Source organism: Miniopterus schreibersii, assembly GCF_964146895.1.
Source record: "Miniopterus schreibersii genome assembly, chromosome: 8".
NCBI lineage: Eukaryota > Metazoa > Chordata > Mammalia > Chiroptera > Miniopteridae > Miniopterus > Miniopterus schreibersii.
Window position 1 is genome coordinate 48,830,680 of NC_138109.1, and position 20,569 is coordinate 48,851,248.

General features: G+C 41.8%; 1 protein-coding gene across 5 annotated transcripts in view; it reads left to right on the forward strand.

Annotated features, from left to right (window-relative positions):
* AK5 (adenylate kinase 5) overlaps positions 1-20,569 on the forward strand; it is a gene marked incomplete at its 3' end in the record, with an annotated part of 166,652 nt that overhangs the window by 99,074 nt on the left and 47,009 nt on the right. For all 5 annotated transcript variants that reach the window (XM_081143612.1, XM_081143614.1, XM_081143613.1 and 2 more), the window contains exon 9: positions 19,077-19,119. In XM_081143612.1, coding sequence (XP_080999738.1) covers positions 19,077-19,119 — 43 coding nt within the window. The remainder of the gene's footprint in view (positions 1-19,076; positions 19,120-20,569) is intronic.

Consider the following 20,569-nt stretch of genomic DNA (forward strand, 5'->3'; position numbering starts at 1 on the left):
TTAAAATTGTCATTCCCAAAGCAGTATATTTAAGTAACACAGCACTGATCAGAATTTGGGGACCTACCGAGTTGTAGCTGACACACTGAGTCCAGATGTGATGGGTAAGTCAGGTTTTTGTGGCAAGTCCTATAAGGACTGGCTGAAGCTGGGAAGCTGAAGGAGTAGCCAGGTTCACCTCTCAGCACTTGTAGTTGGTGGTGAAAACTGTTGGTGGCCTGTTGGAAAAATGAAAACAGGGATGTTGGAGAGGGATCTGGGGTCAGAAAGATGTATATCTAGCTTTTCCCAAACACCAAATAAAAATGCTGGTGCAGGTGCAGGAAGCCAGCCCTTCCTGACTGTCTCCAGTGGCTTTGGGCAGCCTGGAGCTAATCGATTTTTGTAAAAAGAAAGACAATTCCCATTTTTAAACCTCATAAATTAATAAGAATATATTTTCACCATTCTTGACTGCAAAGTCAGGGATGTCCTTTATACTTTCAGTGCAGGTATTAAATATTAAATAGTAACATTACAGACAGAAAAGGACAGGAGGAACCATATGAATTCATTTATATGTGGGATGTAACACTGAAAGCAACAAAATCATAGACACAGACAACAGTGTGGTGGTTACCAGAGGGCAGGGAGGTGGGAGGTTGATGAAGAAATATAGGGGCCACATATATGACAGAAGGAGACGAGATCTGGGTGGTGAGCACACAGATACAGATGATGTGTCATAGAATTGTACACTTGAAACTTGTATAATGTATTAACCAACGTCACCCCAATAATTTTAATTTAATGAAAACCAGCAACATTCTATCACTTAAGTTAACCATGTTGAGCCAAGAGTTTGATATATTTCCACTCTCCCAAGACACAGAAGTGAACGCCTCATCATTAAGCACGTCTGCCACACCCCATCACAGGACTGTCAGGGAGATCTTTGCAGAAGGAAATTAGAACTGATAGAATTCTTGATTTCAAAGCAATAAGATATACTCCAGGGGTAAAAACATATGAAGGACTGATGAGTAGAGACTGTTTGCTTTTCTCTTTTTTAAAACCCAGTTATCCTTATAATTAATTTCATAAGCTTCTATGACATTTTATTAACTAGAATAACTTTAATGCCCTGTCATTTTGAAGGCAAAATGAAAATATTTGTGATAACACAGTAGTGTCACTGCCTTATAAAGAGGCAGCAATAGAACTCGTATGTGACCTGTCATCTGATGTGCCTGGAGCCTTAAGACAGGAAACTGTTGTTAATGGAAAACCAAATAACCTTCTGGGATTATCACGTATTTACAGAAGTAAGGGTGGGGAGAGTGCACAAAGACCTGAAAAGCAAACCCAGGCTCCCCCAACTTGAATGTGAGTTGGCGGAAGGGGAATGTAATGAGGTTGCCCTTTGCTCCTTAGAGTCTGTTGCCAAGGAGCAGAGCTACCATGGTCCCCCTACTGATGGATTAGCTTTCTCTCTTTATGGGGTTTCAAGACACAATGTATGTCCTTATTTCCATTTTCATGTTGAATCCATATTTTTATTAGGAATGGTGTTGTGGCTATAGCATGTAAAAAAACCCCAGGCTTAGAGAGAGTCCTGGATGGTTTTGAGTGCTGGTTCTGCCACTTCCTCACGCTTCTTACAATCTCAGAGCCTCGGTTTTCAAATCTATAAAATGAAGAAAATGTGAAGATTAAAGAGGTGATTCTTATCAAGGCATTTTATCAGATGTAAAACACTATACATACGGGTATACAAAGCTTAACACGATGATTATTTACTGTAAGTTTCTCATATCCTCTTTTCAATGTTGATTTAAAAAAATACAGAACAACAGGTTTACCACTCAGAGCACTTAAAAGACCCCTCTTCAAAATACTTTAAATAATAGCACAGAGCTGAAGAAAATAATAAAATAGTGAAAATAAAGAATTTACTTGGGATTCCAGTACCATCCTGAAAGCTGTCAGCAGACTTTCCTTACTTTTCCCAGCATTTGTCCCTGTTTCCGTGATAGCACTTGAGAGAGGGATTATGGCTGTTTGTACCCATGTGTTCCCCCCCCCCCACCCGCCAGTAAATTACACCCAGGCCAATGTGCACTTCACTGTAATTCTCACTTCCTTGCACAGTGCTTAACAAAGTGTAAGCTGGCAATTCAGAAATATTTTCTCCATAAACCAAATGAAGAAGAATCTCAAAGGGAAATATAGGAAGAAGTCTAACATTGTGTAAACTATAAATGGAGAGTAAGGAATAAAACGAATTTACATGGCAGTGATGAAAAAAAAAATTTAATTTATGTGTTTTCAAAGGAAGGTAGCTAGGATGTGAAGGGATCCAAAAACTATCATACCAGAAGTGGTTGAAGGATCTGGAGATACCTAAGTGAGGAAGTATGTTTTCCTGGCCAGGCTCTTCTAGCCTGTCCACACCAGGGCTGGTAGGGTTTGTGGTCTTATGCACAGCTCGGTTCCCACTGCCTTTTGCACAGCACCTGACTCATGCTCAGTAATTAACTGTTCAGTGAAGCAATTGCATCCTGTAAGGGACTATATTGTAGAAGAGGGAATTAGACATCTGCATTACAGTGTAAGAGAGAATTGGGCTCTAGAGATGGAAATTACAAAGGGATGGAATTCAGAACAATGTATAAGGAGTTTCCTAAATAGTGTTACCCAGTTGACTACCTCATTGAAGATACGCAAATTCTAGGGAGGTTTTTTAAAAAAAACAGTGATTTCTGTGGGTAGGAAAATTGTATGCCTCCGAAGGGGTCTTTCCATCTCTTAGTCTATTTGTTTAAGAAGAGCCAAGGGGTGTGTGTGTGTATATGTAACATCAACTCCCACCACCATTATCCCAGAAATATCTAAATATCACCCCCACTAACCTGCTTTAGTTCCTGACATCTCATCTCTGGGGAACCTAGGCAGGCATGATATTGTGTCACTAGAAGTTCTCTCTCAATTTTTTTATCATTAACTTATATCATTGAACCAAACTGAACTAACTGCAGCTGAACAGCATTTTCATCGTCTTAGACATTGCTAATTGTACAGTCCTTTTCAGGCTTAAATTCAGACCAGTAATTAAATTGTACAATTCCTTTCAGGCTTAAATTCAGACCAGTGTACTATCAAATATCAAAATTCATAGGAGTGCGTGTGTGTGTTTTCATTAAGGGTAGCTTTTTAAGAGGAGTAGAAACGTGTTCAGTGTCGGCCGTTGACCCTGCAGTAAGAATGAATTCGTTATCAGCAAGCAGAGGTGCTGGTGCGCAGGGGACTACGGTGGTTAAAACCATGGGCTAGGGGTCAGACTGTCTGGATTCGAACTCTGGTTCTGCCAATTACTGATTGTGTGGCCTTGAATTTTTCTTTGCCAAAGTTTCCTCACTCACAAAAATGGGGGTTTTGTGAGGAATAAATAAGATGATATACACGATACCCTTAGAACAATAATAATAGCTGAAACGTATTAAGTTCCCACCGGAAATCAGGCTCAGTGCCAAGCATTATTCAGTCATCTTAACAACCCTCCCCGTAGCCCCAGGTTGCAGTTGAGACTTAGAGATACTAAGCAACTTGCTCCAGGTCACCCAGCCAGCGTGATACGACCCCGCTACGCTGTGGCCAGCGCCAGAACCTGCGCTTCTGATGCCTGCATCCTTCTGATGTCTGCATCCTTCTGGGGAAGCTGCCTCCTGGCCTTGCATTTCTGAGATAGTTTTAGAGCAAGAACCTGGAGGAAGAGCGATGATAATAACTAAAATTTCTCAAGCGCTTTCTATGTTCCCGGCACTATTCGAAACACGTTACATGCATCAAGCATCGCCGCAGCTTACGAGGTTTTGCGTTTCACAGATGTAGAACTGAGCCCAGAGAATTTAAATAACGTGCCAAAGCTTCGACACAAGGCAGCCTGAGGTCACTGAGACGAAGTTTCACACCCACACCACGGCTCCACACCAGGATGGCCCTCCGGGGGGCGGGGGGTTTGGAAAACCAGGAAACCACAGTCGGTGCCAGGACCCAAAGGAAGACAGGGCGTTGGCGTGAAGACCGATCAAAGGCAGTCGGAGCCCGTTTACCTCTTTGGTCATTTTGCTAGAACTTCCCGTGAGGTCAGGAGCAGGGATGGGCTTTCGAGGCAAGCCGCTCGGCAGTAGGTCTGGGGCCCTTTGTCCCCTTGTCTTGAATTTAGAAGCAGGATGACTCATGGAGAACACACTGGGTTCTGAGCAGTAAGTGGAACAGCATTCCTTTTCAGGCCACTTTGCTTTCTAATTAATCTTGTCGGGGGGGAAAACAGCAGAGAACACAACCTAAAACTTGCCGTTTTTTACTGTATATTCATAACCTTGAAGAAAATGCAGAGTCGACAGCTTTTATTAAGCCCCCGCCCTGTGCCAAGAGCGGTCAGGATGTGGTTTAATCCTCACAACTGTGGGAGGAAAGTATCATTATCCCCAAGGTCACACAACTAATAATGGCCCAAATTCTTCTTTCCAGTAAGCCATGCTGCTGCCCCAAATCTATAATAGTGACCCCCAGAAAACCTCGCCTCACCCACCCCCTCCCTAATAAAGAAAAAACGGCTCATATTTTTGCCCTGGTATTTTCAATCATAGGAGTTAATCTCTTCACAGGCTTATAAAATGAGCAAGCCATATACGCCGTTGTCTAAGGCTGTCAGAAAGCCTGTGATTTCGTCTCTTCCATACATAATATGTCTTCATTTTCTTGTTATTTCCTTCTTTGTATAAAGCAAAACTACATGCTATGGGAAATTTGGAAAATTGTAATAGGTATAAAGAAGAAAATTAAAGTTAACATTTTGGAGTATTTCCTTGATTGATATTTAATAAAGTTATAATCAAAGTTTTTCAGTTAATAATATAGAGTTTCCCGTGCCATTGAATAACTTTGTGGACACGTTTTAACGGCAGGCACGCTGTGTTTGTTTCCACCATTCCTCCTCGCCGGGGCACTTCTTTTTCTCTTTCACTGATATAAATACGGTTGACCCTTGAACAGCACAGGCTTGAACTGCACATGTACACTTACACATGGATTTTTTCAATAAATACTGTATATTATCTCTTCCTTATTATTTTTTAATAGTTTTATTGATTTTTAGAGAGGAAGGGAGAGGGAGAAAAAAGAGAAACATTGAATGTGAGAGGCTGCCTCCTGCAAGCCCCCTACCAGGGATTGAGCCCTCAACCTGGGCATGTGCCCTTGACCGGGAACCCAACTGGCAACCTCCTGGTCTACGGGCCGACGCTCAACCAGCTGAGCCACACCAGCCAGGGCTCTTATGATTTTTTAAAATAACATTTTCCTTTCTCTAGCTTACTTTGTTGTAAGAATACAGTATATAATACATATAACATACAAAATGTATTAATCAACTTTGTTGTCGGTGAGGCTCTGGTCAATAGTAGGCTATTTGTAGTTAGTTTTGGGGAGTCAGAGTTGTGCATGGATAACTATGCACCCTAACCCCCACGCTGATCAAGTGTCAACTGTAATACTGCTTTGGTATACCACTGCATATGAGCTTTGCTCAAATCTCTTGTTACTACCCTAAGAGAGATTCCTAATACTGGGATTACTGAGCCAGAGGATATAAAGGGTAATATTGTAATATTTCCACTTCTTTCTAATCAGATATATTTCAATAATAAAGCAAAGATTATTGAGATGAGACAAAAGGGTTCTAAAGAGGAAAGTTTTTAGATAAAGCTGTTCTAAATTATTTGAAATAAGAACTGTCAAACTGAGATCAATTTAGTGCCACATGACACCGGATGCAGAGCGTACCTTAAGTGCTACAGTATCTGCAGTCCATGGATCAATAAGGTAGTCCTCCAAAGTGTCAGGCATCCATGTGGCCAGGCAGGTTAAGCCCTGAGCACATGCAGCAGAACCCCTCCCATGCTCTTCTTGGAAACAAGTTAAGTCCACAATCAGTCCTTTATTTCACAAACAGTTATCAAGTTTCTTTGGGTCAGGCTGTGTGCTGGTGCTTCCACACCATCTGCCTTTCTCTAGAAACAATAATACTCAAAACATCCAAGTGTGCATTCGGCATGGCTCAGCTGTTGAACATAGACTTGTGATCCAGGAGATTGCAGTTTGATTCCCGGTCAGGGAACATGCACATGCTCGATCCCCAGTCGGGGGCGTGCAGGAGGCAGGCGATCAATGACTCATCATTGATGTTTCTATCTCTCTCTCTCCCTCTCCCTTCCTCTCTCTGAAATCAATAAAGGCATATTTAAGAAAAACAAAAACATCCAAGAATTATCATTTCCAAACACACAGGCTTTCTTAAATACTTACAGCCACTTCCCAGAACATCCCCATTAATCTCCTTATGTTCCATTTTTGGCATTATTCCCCGTGCCTTAAAATAATAAAACTGCCTTTGCTGAAGATATTCTGGAGATAGGCTAAGAAGATTATTGATAACCTGAATCCTGCTTTAATGGAGAAAAGTAATTTGTATCAATTCTGTGCGAAGTACAACCTCTGCAATAAGTGCTTAAAGTTATCTTAAAGTTTCTTCTCTTGACTAGTTTAATTGTGTCCCTGCTGCCCTATTAGCAATTTAGCACCAGATCCTTTTTATAGTGGCAGGCAAAGAATCCAGATCCTGATAGGATTATTATAAACCTGGATTAGTTGGGTGTGAATGCATGAAGCATTTCAAAGAAGTTATAAGAAAATTTGAAGGGAGGACCTTTTTCTTTCCTCCTAATTTTGAGGGGGAGCCAATAACTAGCACCCCTCCTCCCTACCTGACTTCTGAACAATTGACAAGTCTCCCAAACATTCCCCCTTCTTCTTGGGAGGCGTGAATGAGGGGCAGAGTGCAGCAGAGTTAGTCTGATAATAGTGAGTGAGGCTCACATTGATTTAGTACTTTATGGTTTTTGTACATTGTCTCATTCGAGTCAGGAAAATGTCAGTGCATCGATTTAAAAACTACGTAGTGAACATCAACTAAATGTCAAGCACTATGCCAGATTCTGGGGTTATAAAACTTACTCTTTGCCTTAAAGATCTCAGTCTCCCAGAAAAGACAAGCATGCTACAAAAACATACCCTTACTAGGTGAGTGTCTTAGTTAAGATTCCTTGGGTTGCAAGTCACAAAACCTGCTTAAGCTAACTTCCACAAAAAGATATATTTATTATAAATTGGGGTGATCTCTCACAAATCCAAGGAAGAATGTACCTGAGCATTAGGAACAATGCAGAACTAGGTGCTAAACGGTCATTGAGAATTTCCCTCTGTTGCGTGTCTGCACCCCTCTGTGCATTACCTTCTTTTACTCTCTTTGCAGACCTATTTCTTCTGCTAGTCTCATTTACATGGAGGTAGAAGTATCTACCAACTGCCTGGCCAACAGAGAACCCAATCTTTCTCAGTGTAAATTCCTGGAGAAGGATGTTAATTGTCCAAGGATGGCTTAGGTGCCCTCCTGATCCAGTCACCTGTGGCCAGTGTTACATTTTAGGGGTAGGGTGAATGCTGGGCAAAGAGTTCAATTCCACTGTGTTGAGAAATCATATGAGTGCTGTGGGTTAATGAGGAGGGAGCCTTCCTCCATCTTCCATGTTCACGGTACTGTGGAAAATGAAAAGATGAGTAAAATGCACAACTAACTGTAATAGAGGACAGAGTATGATGTGGGATGCGCTATCACAGAGATAGAACATGCTCTGTGAGCACACTGGAGAGGGAGATTAATTCCAATGGGAGGAAAGAGAGCGACTCTTGAGTTTAGTCTTAAAGTGGGCCTTTTAATAAGAGAAGTTGTAGGTAGCTAGACAGGTCATTCCAGGGAAATATAAGCTGAATATGATGGCTGGAAATGCAGTGCTCATAGAGGACCAGCCAGCAGGGCGAGTGGGAGCAGATGACGCAGGCACCTGGAGGCATGGGCTGGCTCCGGGTACGGAAGGCTGTTACCGGTGCACTGGTGACATTCCTTGTCAGCCTCGGAGCAGGAAGATAGCATCAGATCTGTATTTTAGAAATATACTGATACCACCCATGTGGAAAATGGACTAAGCGCAGAGACTGGTTTCAGGGAGGCTAATTAGGAGGGTATTTTTAATATTTCAGGCAAGAACAGATGATAGGGGCTGGGGCCAGAGCAGAAGCAGAGGGATCAATGAGAGGAGAGACAGTGGATCCGCAGGACCTTCATCCTGATTCCAGGATTAAGCTCTGAAGATGGACTTTGGGAGCTCTTTACCAAGAAGGGGGTGCTAGCATTGTGGAGGGCTCCTAGGAAAGGGGAGTCCCCTCTTCCCTTGGCTTCTCTGCTCTCCTACTCTGCACACCGTGGTATTTCAGTGTTGTTGACTGGCTGACGGTCTGAGTCCTGGTGAGATTTCCAAACCCTTGGTCCTCAGGACATATTTTTCTCATTCATGAAAACGAAGTGCTGCCACTTCACGGTCCCGTGGAGAACACTGATGTCAGGCTAGGAGGAAACAACAGCTCACTGCTGTTGTTTAAAAAGCTCACTGCAACTTGCAGTAGATGAAAAATGTGTATCTGCAGTTCATTGAAGGCATGAGTATGCTGTTCTTGAGTTGCCCTGGCAACTGCTCATTTAAGTGACAAAAATTGAAGAAGCAAATGTACTGTAGTTGCTCTTGAGCTTAACATTCTTTAAAAAAAAAGAAAGTCATGTTTGAGGAGTTATTTTCCCCAAGGCTCTTCTAAGACTTCGCATGTCTCCGCTTTGCATTTCAACCAGCATGTCCCCTCCACCCCACTCCTTGTTGAGCTAAATGTTAGACTTGTCCTCCGTGGTCAGGAGCACATAGCCTCAGATTTCACCTCAGAATGTCCTGTGGTCAAGTTTGCTTACAGCCAGTTCCACCAGAACCCACATGAATAGATGTCTTTATTTAAGGTAACAGAGCATGTTCTGTATTAGAATAGGTGAGAATTGTGGATGGGTTCTAGCACTGCATTTGACCCCAGACTTCTACAACTTTAATAACTGTGACTTTTCTGAAGACATGGGGAATAACTCCTGTTTTGATATACTAATAAACAGGTCTAATAAGAATACATATTTGTAGAACAATTTACTGTTTACTAAATACTTTCCATCACCTCATTTCCTTTTAGCCACCAGCATCTCCCCACTTTAGACAGAAGGACACCTCCGATCCTGGTTCCACAGAATCTAGAGCGATATTTACAAAAGCACAGAACTGATCATGTCACTTGGCAACTTACAGCCCTCAATGCCTTTCTTCCCACTGCTCCTGGGATAAAACCAGAGCCCTCACCAGGGCTCCCAGGTCCTCTTGGTCTCTGTGCCCAGCCTCGCAGACCTGCCTTCAGCTTCTCTAGGTTGTGGACGGCTCCTCCTTTGGGCTTTTGCATCAGCTGAGGGATCTTCCTGGGACAGGCTTGTCTTTCTTCACCCACCCTCCCATTCCCCACTTGGCCATTTAGATCCCACTCCCCAACCCCGTGCATATCAGAGCTCTTATTTTAATTTTCCTAGAACCTTTTATTTTCTATACATTCACATTTAATATACACTTACATGATTATGTAATTAATATCAGCCCCCCCAACTAGACATGAAGTTTGTGAGCACAGACCATGTCTGTTTGCCCCCCCACCCCCCTGAGCAGTGCCTGGCAGAGCAGACCCTGAGTGTTGCATGAAGGCCTCATTTACATCACCAAGAACACATAGCAAACCCAAGTTCCTAGGGGTCCAGCACCTTTCCTAGCATCCCACAGTGCCTGCAGGTGTTAGAAATGGAAATATTCTCCATTGCGCAAAACACTGCACAAATTAAAAACGTTGAAGTCTAAAGACCATACAGTGGGTGCTGTGGGACCAGATTAACTTAAAGGGGGACTTGCTTGGACATGTAACTAATAGCAACTGTCCTGGAATATGTGCTAACATACTCCTGCATTGAAAATAATATCAAGCTGCCTCATTTGTTCATTCAGGGATAGGGAGAAGCTCAGAGTCTTTGTAGTCAGACCCCCGATTTCAGGTGTCAGCTCTCTCACATGCCAGAGGTATGACATTGGACAGCTGTGTCACAGCCCTGGGTGTCAGTTTCCTTTCTTGTAAGGTGAAGGCTTCTTTTCCTCCTTCACAGGCTTTCTGGACCACATTCACATTGAGTATCCCTCTGCCCACCCTGCAGATCTGTGTGTGCAGGGTCTGCGCTGGGTAGTGAGTAGAATCAGAGCAGGGAAAAGGCTTTGGGAAGGCCAAGGCTGACCATGTATGCGTGCTTTTGCGAAGCTAATGTTCAGTGGTAAGTGGTGTTTTCAGCATAAAATAATCATTTATGGACCACCTAGTTCTCATGGTAATTTCTTTTTCTAATTGAGATATCATTGACATAACGTTATGTTTCAGATGTTCAACATGATTTGATATTTGTATATATTGTGAAATGATCATGATAAGTCTAGTTAACATCACTATCACAGTTACTCTTTTTTTTCTTGCGATGAGAGCTTTTAAGATGTACTCTCTTAGCAACTTTCAAATATACTGCATACTGTGTGGTTAACTAGAGTCACCATGCTGTTGATCCCCAAGACTTACCTCGAGGTAGGCCACCTCTAGCTCACGTGGAGTTTTTGTGCAAATTAGGGAAAAATACCTCTAAGCACACACATCCTTGGTGACCACAGGTTGATGAGTGGGTTTAGTCCCACTCAGCCCCCTAGCCAAGACTACTGGTGCAGTGCACGACCACAGAACTGTCCATGTCAGGCAGCGCCTCGGAGGCAGGCCCCCTCCAGCTTCTCTCAGCAGCAGGAATCCAGCCCTGCATTTCGAAAGTCCCAGCTTTTAAGGGTTAACTCTTATAGGCTTGTCTTTTCTGAACTGCTTTTATTTCTGCTTTTGGCAGTTGTTTTCTCTGTGCAGCCTTCTGCATGAGAGACTTGGAGAAGTAGGAAAGAGCAGGCAGGTTTCCCTGGCTCCTGCATCTGTTTGTTTTTGGATAGAGGACTGTCTGCTTTTCCAGTATGATCTCATCGTGTCCTTTAAAACTTCCCCAAATGCTCTTTGCCAAATGGTTTTTTGTTTGTTTGCTTTTTAAATCTTCACCCAAGGATAGATATATATATAGATACAGATATAGATATAGATATATATTTTATTGATTGTAGAGAGAGAAGAAGGGAGAGAGAGAGAGAAAGATCAATGTGAGGGAGAAACATCGGCCAGTTGCCTCCCATACACGCCCTGACCAGGTATTAAGCCCACACCTTTCGGTGTACTGGACGACACTCCAACCAACAGAGCCACCAGGCCAGGACACCAAAGGTTTCTCAAAAGACAGTAAAATATTTCTCTTTTATCTATAACTCTGTACTATGATTTTAAAACAAAGAGGAGATATAAAGGCTGTCCTTCAAGTACAACATATTCCAGGAGGCACACAGGTAGGCCACTCTAGAAACCAACCTGTTGGCTGTCCTCTGCAGCGTCTTAGGGAAATTATAACTCTGCCCCAGTACTGACACTTATTGCACCAGCACATTGGGGATGTGAATTCTGTCACTGGAGTAGTCTGGAGGTTCGTCTGTGAGCCATCACACCTGCAGATCTTAAAGTCTGTCCCCAATGATTGCCAGTGTATAGAAGTATCACCACACAGGGTAGGTAACATTAAGTAAGCAACTCACAAAAAGTTAAATTTATAATAATGAAGATAAAACAATCATAATTTATAACGAAAAAGTAAGAACAGCAGCAACAAAGCATCCTTCCTGAAAACTGTCAAATTGCCCACACTCTGTGGGAACACCGAGCATTGCCCAGACTTGAACAGCGGCCAAAAGGAGAGGCAGAATATAAACAAACAGGGCAAAGGAGAAGGCATCCCAGGCTGGGCAGACATGCTAGGCAGGAATCCAGAGGCCAGGTAAAACAGGTCAAGTTTTGAGAAAATTAATCCATTCATTTATCTCAGGGAGTTTAAAGCAGTATGATCTGTATAAAAGTTATAGCCAGCAACTGTAGATAGCAACTGCTCATCGATCTCTCTCCCTGAGACTTCAGACTCTAACTTGAAAGCCCCATCTTCTCATGTGTACAGATTATTTCTCGTGAGAAGAACACCACTTCTTTTGACCTGCCTCTTTGATTTGCAGTTCCAACCTGGATGTCACCTTTAGTTCCGCCTTTGCTCTGTGACCCATGGTCACTAACTAACCCTGTCCCACTCCTCAGTCAGCATTACCCTCTGGAACCTCAGGGAATTGAATGCAGACGTTCAAATTGGAGATTAGTGAAAGAGCGAGCAGTAGAGAGAGATCAGGGCTAGGCTATAAATCTAGGAGTGGTCCGTGGAACACTGTGCATTGCATCTGTGATAGTGGTAATTAAAAAATACTTAAGGAATTGTCTCTCTCTAATGCCAGCACCGCCTCTATCTAACTCACCAAACTCTAAGTTAAGAAGGAGGGTAAGTAAGGAGGTCTTTATACCATGGCTTGTGCACAGCAGACTGCCCGCAAATTGAGCAGTGGTAAAGCACTGAGAAAGCAACTGGCTATGAAAGCCACGCGCATGCGTGCGCCCTCTACTGGAGGGGTGAAGAAAACACCCCAGGTTACAGGCCTGGTAAGGCAGCACTGTGAAGCTAGACGTTATCACAAGTCCACTGAATTGATATGCAAACTTCCCTTCCATCATCTGGTGTGAGAAGTTGCTCAGGACTTCAAACCAGACCTGCACTTCCAGAGCACAGCTCTTGGCACTTTGCAGGAGGAAGGTGAGGCCCATCTGGTTGGCCTCTTTGAATACACCAGCCTGTGTGCTGTCCATGCCATACGTGTAACAATTATGCCAAAAGGCTTCCAGGTGGCACACCACATAAGTGGAGAACTTGCTTAAGAATCCACTCTGAAGGAAAACATTTCATTCTTTTAAAAAATTCTCTTTTTCCTGTTACTGGTAGTGCTGAATATTAGATTCCCGCCCTCTTCCCTCCCCCCCCCCCCATGGGATCACAAGGTAACTAAGCATATGATTGCAAGTAGAAAACAGGGGACAGAAATCAGTATTGGCAGTTTTTTCATTTTCATTTGTATGTGAACTTTTTAATATAGATGCAGGGACATAAAGCACTAACACAAGTCAAAATGTTTCAGTGAACAAGTTTCAGCAGTTCAACTTTATAACAATTATAAATGAACCCGTTAAATTTTTCTGGACAATGCCAGCATTTGGATTTTTTTTTTAAACAAGTAAGTTTCTTATTGATGGGGAGAAAAAGTGCTTCAGACTGCAGAGAAAGCATTGAGGTACACCCATGATGAGCAAAGAACTTGGAAGGAAGAGGAAAGGAGGAGTTGTCAGAGAGTCTGTGAGCCCTCCACCTGCTCACTTCATCCAGACCTATCCTTCCCCCAAGCTCACTTCCTTCTTAAAGAGAGTTGTTAGGATAAGGGCTGTCTCCTCTGGATGATTTTTTTCTGCCTGAAGAACACATATAGTGTGTTTTACTCTTATTAATTAACCTGATTTTCCATTTTGCTGATAGTATTTCACAAGGAGTCTATATTCTCGTAGAGCCCAATAAAACTGCTAGGAACAGGCCAGTCTGCTCTGTAGTTCCCAATGGTTGAAGCTAAGCTTTGCTGTTTTATCTCTATTTTACAAGGAATCAGAAAACAAAGAGATAAAAGCCAAATAACTCTCCTTGGTAGGACTAGTCAGATATGACTTTATGGCTAATACTAACTTCAAATGAGAGGAAATCAGAATGGGAACCTTGTCCCTTGCTTTGCACCACCAGCCTGAAAAAGCCCTGCTTAACGACGGTGCCACATTGGCATATGCAGAGGAAACCCAAGTGTTTCTCACAGGTTCTTCTAGCAGCGAGGTGAAAACAGGAATTTACGGGAAAACATTGAGGAAAGATTTTTTTCTTTAAAATTCCTTATTAGAGCCCTGGCTGGTGTGGCTCAGTTGGTTGAGTGTCATCCCATGCACCCAAAGGTCACCAGTTCGATTCCCAGTCAGGGCACATGCCCAGGTTTTGGGTTTGATCCCAAGTTAACATGTGTATGGTCAATGTTTCTCTCTCACATGGGTGTTTTTTTCTATCTCTCTCCCTCTCCCTTCCTCTCTCTCTAAAATCAATAAAAACATACTTTAAAAAATCATGAAAATACAAATTATTTTTTTAATTCCTTATTAGAGACATCAACATTTCAATTCTCATACTTTTTATATATATATTCAGTTTATACATAAAAGAAGAAAAATACCATTTCTCCTAGAAAACTAGATCTGTAAACCACTATTTAAAGTAGTTCATGTAGAGAACCTGCAATTTAATAAGACTGAGAAAAGGTTAACCTAACATCCCCTATATTTTTTCTCCCTGTTTACTCAATTATTCAAGTACTTCCACAGCAAGCAGACCTCTAATTGTGTATGCTTTAGTGAAAGAGAAATGGTACTTGCTGTAAAATAAATTCTTGGTTGTAACTAAATTACATACCACTTCCCATACATTTTTTTTCAAATTGCCCATTGCTTTAAATGAAAACATGCTTTAGCAAAGATCTGTAAACACTCAAAACATTCTTCAAGGACAAGTCTCCCTTCTTCCTGCTGATAAAATGTAGTTATGTTTCCATTTTCCAGTAGTCTTCTGCTGAAGATCCAAGAAATTTCAAAACTTCATTCACAGCTTACCAGTAAAACTTGAGAATTTCATTTTCAATTCACCATGATCCAACTTCAGTGCCTCTTTTAGCCACTGAATCCACTTTGCTTCTATTCATATTGATGCTGGTGTTCCAGGAGTGCAGGAACCAGAGGGTTCACGACCCACTGTGGGTTCTTGGCTTTGTGCAGGAAAGAATTCAGATCCGAGCCAGCATAGAGTTTAAAGTGAAAGTGGGTTTATTATGAAGCATTGAGACAGAGAATGTGCTACTTCACAGAGGAGCCCCCCCTTTAGTGGAATTTGCTTCCTTTATTGAGGTTCACTTAATTGGGGGGTTGGGCATTCAGTGAGAGGGAGGAATATTCAGGATCTTCCCAGAAAAGGGGTGGATATTTCTCAGAGGATCTTGGTCTGTCATTTTCTGTCCTTACGTGGACTTTCTGTTTCCGGCTATGGCAGGTTGGGATGTGTCATTCAGCATGCTGATGTATTGCGGTGAGGGTGTAATGATGCTAGGGGTTACCGTTAGGTGAAATTAGTTGCCATGTTGGATCTAGCTGGTCTCTGCCCGTTTTAAGTCATAAATCCTGTGTGGAAGGTGGTCTTACTGTCTCCTTGACAGTTCCTTGCAGCTGTTTCATGAAATACACTGTCTCAATATGGTACCATGAGCGTTCATTGTCCTTGTGCCATGTAGTCGCTCACCGCACCCTGTCCTTCTGCACTTCATGGTGACCCTGGAGTTCTGATCCTAAAGGAAAACACATACAAACACCAAATAATGCTCTTCCTATAAAATACACCAGAATCCAGCCTCAAAAAAGCAGTTTCTTGCCTCAACATCCACATGGGGAAATAAAGCTGAATGCAAATAGCTTTTGCTCTCCTCATGGCTCTGGCTTGACTGGAGAATAAGGGATAGAGACCAAAACCAATCAGTAGCCCAAATCTAGTTTCCCCATAGAGCCGTGAATCTCATCTTGAGGCTCTAAGTGTGTCATTACAGCAGGATTCTAGATTTTCCCCCATCAATTACCAACATATTATCATAGATATAGCACAGAAGATGTGACCACCTGAATTTGTTTGTGTGTGGGTGTGTGTCAGTGGTTTTGCTGTAGCTGTCCCACCTTCACCAGTATTAATCACATCACTGCAGGCTGTCTTGGCTCCATGCTTGTGAGTCATAAGTGTCACTTACATAAAATCTGTGCCTATATTTGTACTATCTCTCTTTGTCAGTTTGTTCAGATATGATATCCTGCTTCATGCCTCCAAAAACCTAGTTTAATACTGTGGAAAGTCATCTATGTTTCATTGTACTCACAGCGTCTGACCTCACAATTCAGACTGACAGGTGACAAAGTGCTTACTGGATGGAGCAGCAATATAGTAAAAGGCTGTAACACAAAGAAGCACCCACAGGCACAAGGAAGGGGTGGCATCGGTGGGTTGTGTTTTCTCAAAATACACCTCACTGAAGTTGCAACTACAATGCAACTGGATATAAACACCTTGTCATATATTTTATGAATAAGCCTATATAACAATTTGCTCCTTATATAATTGACATTCTGAAATTAATGCCATCCATGTAGAGTATACCTAGCATTTGAAAAGAAAGAGCCTCCAGGGGCTGAAGAGCATCTTTTACAACAAAACCCGAAGTCTTTGCCTTTCATTAGCTGTTTTGCGTGCTAGCACTTGTGTGTGTGTGTGTAAGATGCCAGAATAATTTTATTTACAAAAGAGTCACATTGGAATTATGAGGTTTATTTTGAGCACCCCTAGAAAGTGACAGCCTCCAATCAAACATCTCATCCACCTGGGCTTTCCTGTCAGTCAGTGCAGTATGTCACATTTCTGGTGAAACCTGTCTTCTATCAACACATTCATAGAAATAGGGCTCATTTAAAACATGTGGTCAACAGAATAGAAGGTTGTGAATAAGAGCTATGGATAAAAGCAGGTCAGACTCAAGCAGCCCAATAGAGGTCTGATAGGCCATTTTAAACATGGCAGGCACATTGTTTTATGGATTGAGATGAACCCTGATCAAATTCCCAAAACGTGATGGCCAGGTACAGGAAAGACCGGTTACAGTTTAGCCTGTAAGGTGGGTGTAAATCTGATAATTCAACAATGATATTAAAAACTGAGGGATAGGACTCAGTGGTTTCCTCTTAACATTACCTGGATATATTCAGTAGCTATTTGACAAGCAATAAACTAAGCCTGATTGAACAGTCTTTTTCCAGCAAAGACTATTGATCTTCTTTCTATGTATCTGCATTTTAGGCAAATATACTAATTGCTTCAAATAGGTCCCTAGAAGCAGAGCCTGAGCTGGGGATTCTTTGCAAGTGTGTTATTAGGGAGCACTCTTAGGAGATGGAGAAAGACACGGGATAGGGCAGGGGTAGTTGCTGGGCAAAGATGTGGTCCCAGCCGGTCAGCAGATGGAGTCAGCCTGATCTTGAGGGGAACACTGAGGCACAACTTATACTAGAGCCACCCCAGCTCAAGGAAGGGGCCAGGTTCCTGTGAGCCCGTAGTAGTAGCTGGGAGGTGGTTGCACCAGCCAGGTGAGTGGCAGATCCATTGCGGTAGCTAAGCTGATGGGACTAAATTTCTAGGAGCCTTGCTACATGGTAAGAGGCATGGTTCTCATCCCAACCATGGCATGACTAAAGACACAATAACATGACCATGGGCCCCTTGAATGACCTCTCTAACCATCTTTTCCTCCTCTGTAAAATGGGAGAGGTGGATGGTAAGGTTGGATTTTAGATGATTTCTAAACTCCCAGAGCCAATGTGCAATGATTTCAGCAAAGGAAGTGGGGGGAGGCTCCCTGAGGAATAATTGAAGTCTTTCTACTTATAGGAGGGAGTTAATTAATGTAGGTGTGTCCCTGAATGGCCACTCCATTATGCACTCTTGTCTCACCTGGAACAGCTCTGGATACACAGGCAAATCTAAGAAGACAAGCCGTGAGCTGCCCTGAAGGCAGGTGTTACAAAAAGGATGGCAAGGCTCTGTTTTCAAAGTGCTTCCAAGGGAGCTGTAATGCAGCCAGGCAACCTCATTTAACTGAGCCTGCATCAAAGCAAATTAGAGGCCAGAGGCTGCCCCTGCAAAGTGGCACAACCTCTGTAGCAAGAGCAATTTAGCAAAGCCCATCAAAATTATAAATGCATTTACTGTTCAGTTGCACAGCCCCTTCTCTGGGAATTTATGCTCCAGGTATGTGTGTATGAAATGGCTTTTATATAAATTTATTCATTATGCTACTTTTTCAAAAATAGTCCAAGATTGGAAACAATTCAATGGTACATCGATAAAGAGCTAATAAAAAACAATAGCAACTGCTATGGGACCTTCCATACACTAGAATACTGTCCCACCGAGAACATTCTGTGCTGATACGGAAAGTTCTCCAGGAAATATTGATAAGTGAAAAAGCCAGGGGAGGAACAGTACAGGTTAGTGTGTCATTATAAACACACACACATACAATGTAAGTATGCTTCTTTCTGTGTATAAAATGGAGGTAAATGATTATATGTTTATATTGAAGTGTATCTATGGGTATCTGAAAGTCGGTTTTTTGTGTAATATTGAAAGATACAAAAAATAAACTTCTATGAGTGATCACACATATAAGGGGTGAAGACATTGGAAAATGGGATGGATGGAGACATAGGTGGGATTGATAATTCTCACCAAATGCCTTTTTATAATTTTTTTCTGGATTTTTTTCTTTCAATCACCGTAGGTTCTTCTATAAGGAAAATGGAGCAGCTGTTTGATTAAAAAATAATATGAAAATTTAAAAGGCAGACATCATTCAAAGCTGGTCATCCCAACTTGCGTTATCCCATGCTTTCACTTTCAGGGATTAGCAAACCTTGGCCTGTGGTTAATAGCTGCACAGAGACCACAGGCTCACAGTGCTGAAAATATTTACTGCCTGGCCCTTTACGGAAGGTTTGCCAAGTCCAACTTTAGTTCGAGGGTTGTTTGTGAAAGAGCTGTGACTACACCGATCTGAGTTTCGGGTCCTGGAGGGTTTTGCCTTCTTGCAATCAGCTTTTCTGACCACTGATAAGTTATGCACCAAGAAAATGGCAGGATATTGCACCTGTTAAGAAGAGCATAAACTCAGAGGACAGCCAGCCCAGGTTTAAATGTGGGCTTGTTCCTGACTACTGTGTGATCTTGTCTCTTCATCTGTAAAAGGCAGATCATAATACCTCCTTCAGAGAGTTGTTTAGAAGATTAAGTATGTTTACGTTGGCAGGAAGTTTAACACAATACCTGTTAGTCTTATCATCTAATATTTTGATTTTTTATTAAACAGGGTGATGACCAGGTAAATGTATTTGGTGAGGACACCGCAGGAGGTGAGTTTTCTATTCTGAGCATACTTGTCACTTTAGTGGCCTTGAATATGTCTTTCTTATTAAACACCAACAAAGAGATAATAAACTACCAACAACATGTACGTTTCCTTTAGCCAGAGAACACAATTACGATGGGAACTCTGCATCTCTCCACTCTTGGTCCATGTAAAGAACAAAGGGGTGCCTTGGAGATGCACCTCCTCACTGCACAGTGAACATGACCCTTGAGACACTCAGTGCAAAGAGAATGCTCTGGTAAAACATGGTTGGGGAAATGCTGAACACTCAGTTGCCCTTGGAAGAGTCACCTATATAACAGCACAGCAAGGCTCCCACAAGCCCTGCAGCAGAGAGCTAGCTAACTTTAATAAAGCAATCTTCAAATTTTTTTGGAACACAAGTCTTTTTTCTGCATAGTGGTTACTATTCTGCAGTGTACCATTGGGATGCAACCTAAAAAAACCCAGATTATACTGCTTTATCATTTTTGTAATGTTAAAAGTCTTGCAAAATCTTTTTTTAAGAATCCAACCATAATTAGCTACACGAACTGAAAATAGATCACATTTTCTGAACTTGAGATTGTCCAAGAAAGATAAGGTTCATGCTTGACCTAAGTAAAATGCCTTCTTACATTATCACTCTGTAATAAATGTTATCATTATAGTCCATGGAAATACATTTATATTGACTATGAATACATATGAGTAAGCGATTGGCTTTCTAAATAACCCAGCTCTAATCCTTCACTGATCCATGCGCATGAGGTGGTGTATAAAGTGTCATTTGATGATAATGTCAATAGCAGTATGTGAAAATCTCAGTCACCAAATGACATTGTGGGGATTCATGGGGAAAGGCACATAAACATGAGCCAAGTGCAAATAATGAACTCAGTCCTGACTGGCTAGGGATTGATTGATTGCTGAATAAAGTTTCCCTTTTTCCTGGTTACAAAATTAACACATGTTCATTGTGGAAAACTTCTTAAAGTAGAAAATCAAAATCACTTAAACCCTTATGAACTCTAAATATCATGGTTAACATTTCTAGTACATTTTATTCCAAGGTGTTGTCTATATACCTGTTTTCAGATAGTTGAGAATACATACGTATATACAGATATTATCTCCAATTTTTGTGTATATCATAACATAAGCATATTCCCATGTCATTAAAAACTCTATAACCTTAATTCGTAATGACTGCATTAATGAATGTACCATCATTAATTTTTTAGAAATAACTATTTTTTAAAACTGGACTGGGATACAGCTGTACCATAAATAATAATTATAATAATCACAGCCACTTTCCTAGATTGCAAATAGATTAAAAGTTGCTCATCTTCGTCAAAGTAAACTGGAAGTCCAGAGAAGGTGAGTTGACCATCCAGCCCTACATGTGAAGGGCACTAATGTGTGTTTGCCTTGAATAGAAAGCTCCAGAT